Genomic DNA, 4,763 nt, shown 5'->3' on the forward strand with positions numbered 1-4,763 from the left:
AGTGGTGGATGGTGTTTTCAGGGCATGGAGTGGATGAGAAATCATTGGTAACATTACTGGGAAAATGGGATCCTCAGGAGAGAGAATCTTTCAGGAAGAAGACACCACATTTGTTCACTGAGGATCATGAACGCCATTTTCAGAGGTGGGATGATGCCTATGTTCGTCTTCTCAAGCATGAATTCGTGCGTTTTAAGGTACATTTTTCCTTCCAGGTTAATCTGTTCTGTGTACATGATGTTCTGTTTATGGTTACTCTGTTCTGTAATGTCACAAGTGAATTTCCTTTGAGAGTTGAATATCCTTGGAAGCTGTGAAATGTGCTTCCATGGCCAGATGTTGATGTTACCTCTTTTTAGTTTATTTGATGATGAAGTCAAAGCTGAATTGTTCTTATAATACTATCTGTTGATGATATAAAGAATGTTAATTTGGGATCACAAGCTTATGTTTCAATCTGATTATGTACTAAAGGAGTTTGATTATGTACTAATATATGAGGTTTTATATAAAGTAAAAGTTGGTTTTTGATATATTGTAGTGATAAAACGAACTTTGCATTTTAAAGCCAATGATAAATATAATTACATTTTCTTCAATGTAAATATAAATTCTCAAGATAATTAGGAATATGTTTTAATTTTTAGATTCTTTTCTTTTCCTAAAGTTCAAACAAAATCAATGACAATATTTACTTTTAGTCTCTTTTTTTTTTACATTTTCAATAAATAAAAACATAAACAGATTGAGTCTAGATGACTTTTATAATCTTGAATTCAATAAATATGTTTATGTAACAAGAAATATACACATTTTCCATAAAATAGACTTCCCATCTTGTATTTTTATTTTTTCATTAATGTATATTTTGCTGTTGTTAGATTAAGGAACTCATGGAAGAAAAAATCTTAATTATTATTATTACTATTAAATTATCTTTTTGAATATCAAAGAAGAAAAAGAATGGTAATTTCTGGCTGATATGACTTGGCTTTATTCACTTTTAATACTTTGGAAAACAAGATCGAAAAGTTGGAACAGTTGATCTGATATGTGGTCCCTTACGTGAGTGGTTTAAACAGAATGCTGTGGTGTTGTGGTCCATGCACCCTTGGGAAAGAGATGCCCGTTTAGTAAGAGAGGCCCTAAAGAAGGGCCAAAATGCATATGGAGTTTTGGTTGAGGTTGCATGCACTAGATCCTCAGAACAGCTATTAGGAGCTAGGAAGGCCTATCACTCCCTCTTTGACCACTCCATTGAAGAAGATGTTGCCTCTCACATCCATGCCATTGAAAGAAAGGTGAGTTACACTTGCACCATCTTGTCAAAAAAAAGGATTAAATATGTTTTTCGTCCCATAAAAAAATGTGTTTAGTTATTAAACTAAATTATAAAGTATTTAGTCTCTATATTTTATGAAAAATGTGTAAAACATCCTCTCAATAAATAAATGATACATGGAGGTTATATTTTAGTGTACTGTGAAACTTGGTTTGTCATATAGAAACACTCCACATGTTGTTTGTTAGGAAAAATGTTTTACATTAATTTAGGAATGAAACACAACTTTTTCAATGACGACTAAAAACATATTTAACCTCGAATTATATTTAATTATTTTTTTGTCATATAAATAACACTGTGACAATGTCCATTAAAGCTTAGAAATGAAATGTAACATTGTGTTTGATAAAATAAGAAATGATATTTAGGTTGTATGTGATTTGTCCTTAATATATATATCAGCACAATATCTAAATCAAATTAACACCTATTACTTGTGTGCACAGCTATTGATTGCTCTACTAAGTGCCTATAGATATGAAGGATCCAAGGTTAAAGATGACACTGCAAAATCAGAGGCCAAAGTCCTCTCCAATGCAATCAAGAATGCTCATAAGAAACCTATTAATGAGGATGATGAAGTGATAAGGATATTGTCAACAAGAAGCAAGCTACATCTTCAGGCAGTTTACAAGCACTACAAAGAGATTTCTGGCAAAAACCTTGATGAGGTATTCAACACTAGAGTAAATTATATTGACAGTACCTAACATTTTCTCAGATTACACACAGCATCTTTCATCTTTTTCTATCAATACAAGAGGCCATTGTTGTAAATGATACAAAAACAAAGAGATTATGTTCAATCTTAGTAAACTTCAAGAAATATCAGTTTGAGTTATCAGAACGAACACAACTGATGCACCATTACATTTGAATTCTCTCATGGTATCTTCATATGATTCTGTAGTTTTGAGGTTCTGTTGTATACTTCAAACATGATGAGATTCTATTTCTGACAAAACCTTCACTGCTTGTGGCTAGGATCTTGACGACTTAAGATTTAAAGAGACTGTGCAATGCCTTTGTATCCCACAGATATACTTCAGCAAGGTTACATGAAAGTTCTTGCAATTGTTTCCTGTTTTCCATGATGAGAATTATGAAATTTGTTATAACTAGAATTCTTTTTTTATGTCCAGGTTTTGAATGCAGCATTGAAAATTGATGTGGATAAGAATACTAAGAAATCTCTTACTCGTGTGATTGTTACTAGAGCTGAAGTTGATATGAAGGAAATACAAGCACAGTACCATAATCTGTATGGAGTTTCTTTGCCACAGAAAGTGGAAGAGGTTGCTAGAGGAAACTACAAGGATTTCTTGCTAAATTTGATCGTCAGAGGAGGCTGATTGAAGAAGTTAAAAGGAGAAGAAAACCTTGGAAGATGAAATTGTTTTTAATTTCTATACAATGTATTGTTTTTCCTTTGGTTGTTGCTGCTCATTTTCACTGCATGATGCTTCTTCATCTTGAACTATCATTGTCACAAAAGCAAAAGTGAAAGTGTAATCAAATAAAATCATTCTGGTATTTCTTCCAAGACAAAAATCCTTTTCTATCATGTTACAATTTTTGTTGTGCTTTATGCTAGGTTAAACCTTTAGGTAAATAGCAAATAAACACATGTCAATCAACTTGTTTACTTTGTAATCTTGTTGTTTCATTCATGTCATCAATAATACAATTTATAAATTCACATTTCCGAATATTGTATTTAAAAATAGACAAAAATGATTATAAACGACTTATACATTAAAAACAACTTTGAAATAAACATTTTAAAAGAAAAATAACTTAACTCATTTTCACTAGGTCAGATTGAATCGGTTTTATTGTTGTACTAGTTTAATTCATTATTTCAAATTCATATTTTTAAAAAAATAAATTAAGCTGATTTTTATCAATAAGTTTGATACCATTTTAAAACTGATATTTTTTCTTTCAATATCAATTTTAAAGCTTATTTTTCTAATATTCATTTTAAATTTAAATTAATAGATATAATTAACAAATATTGACGATAGTACACGTCTAGTATATGAAAACACAGAAAAAGATTATCTGTTGAAAATAATAATAGGGAATATGATATGATAACAAATAAATACTATTTGTTTAAATAAATGTTAACTAAAAATATATAAAATATGATTTGATGAAATACCTTCCATATATATTTTACATAATTCAATTTTATAGTTATTTTCAATTAAAAGTAAAATAATATCAATTATATATATATATATATATATATATATATATATATATATATATATATATATATATATATATAGTATTCCTTTGTACATCGTCTCAAAGTGTTATATGTCTTTGATTTAATGTGAAAACAAGACGAACATAAAATAAAAATATTTTATATTTCCTATTTTCAGCTCTTAATAAATATATAACATAAACTGTAAAAGAAAAATTTACACAGAAATTGAGGGACTAACCCAACTAAAAATATATTACTGTTTATTAAATACATATATTGTTTTTATATTTATTTATACCCTTTATACTAAAATATATTAATTGATATATTATGTTCCTTTCTTTTTAACATTAAAATTTAAAGTAATACACTATTTTGTTTTATTAAGAACTTGCATACATTCACATTCACGAGGTATATCTAGATCTAAACAAATATATCAAATGTTTATCAAATATCAATTACTGGTTTATTTTATAGATTATTAATCAATTGTACACTTTTATGAAATATGAAAGATTTAACATATTTTTTTAAATATTCTTAAAAAGTACATATTAATTTTAAGTTAATTTGAATTTAAAATTATATTTAAAAATATTAATTTTAAAATTGGTATCAAACCAGTTTATAAATATTCAAACTATTTTATTTTCAAAGTTATAAAGCTGAATTTAAATCTAATCCAACTTTTTGAGTCCGTTAAACTGAATTAAAATTAAAATAATAAAATTAGATTTAAATCCAATCCAACTATTTCACTCCGGACTATATTCCCTTAATCTTAATTGAAATTAAAATAATAAAAACAATTAATAGATTAATTGTTTTTTATGTTTAGAATATATAAGTACATAATGATGTTATAATTTAAATTATTAATATTTATAAATTAAGGTTTGATAGATTGTAAATGAATAATTTAATATATATAAATATAGCAATTTTATTAATTTATTCAATTAAAAATTTTAAGAATATTTATATGATTAATCATGTTTTTGATGTTTTAAGGTGATTAGGTATTTTCTTTTAGTTCATTTCAATATTTTTGATAGTTGAACTAAGTTCAAAGTTACGAGCTCTTTTATTACATCTTTAAATTTCTAAATTTGTCATCTTAAATTATCTTTAAAAAATAACTTTACACATCTCCCATTCTTTACCTAACTTATGAATGATAAATAAATTTATTTT

General features: G+C 26.7%; 1 protein-coding gene across 1 annotated transcript; it reads left to right on the forward strand.

The window, feature by feature from the left end:
* Positions 1 to 8: 8 nt before the first annotated feature.
* LOC148191662 (annexin D4-like) lies at positions 9 to 2,896 on the forward strand. Its single transcript, XM_088100070.1, has 5 exons — positions 9 to 197; positions 1,083 to 1,301; positions 1,792 to 2,016; positions 2,330 to 2,398; positions 2,488 to 2,896. The coding sequence occupies exons 1-5, from the start codon at positions 9 to 11 to the stop codon at positions 2,695 to 2,697; spliced, it is 912 nt and encodes a 303-aa protein (XP_087956196.1). The 3' UTR covers positions 2,698 to 2,896.
* Positions 2,897 to 4,763: the final 1,867 nt, after the last annotated feature.

Source organism: Vigna umbellata, chromosome 10, assembly GCF_029865625.1.
Source record: "Vigna umbellata cultivar VRB3 chromosome 10, Vumbellata_1.0, whole genome shotgun sequence".
NCBI classification, from domain to species: domain Eukaryota; kingdom Viridiplantae; phylum Streptophyta; class Magnoliopsida; order Fabales; family Fabaceae; genus Vigna; species Vigna umbellata.

Excerpts from the sequence above, each read along its gene's own strand:
- LOC148191662 (XM_088100070.1), top strand. The coding sequence starts at position 9 with ATGGTGTTTTCAGGGCATGGAGTGGATGAGAAATCATTGGTAACATTA. Across the intron at positions 1,302-1,791 it reads TCCATGCCATTGAAAGAAAG|CTATTGATTGCTCTACTAAG; the intron begins GTGAGTTACACT and ends TTGTGTGCACAG. Across the intron at positions 2,399-2,487 it reads CACAGATATACTTCAGCAAG|GTTTTGAATGCAGCATTGAA; the intron begins GTTACATGAAAG and ends TTTTATGTCCAG.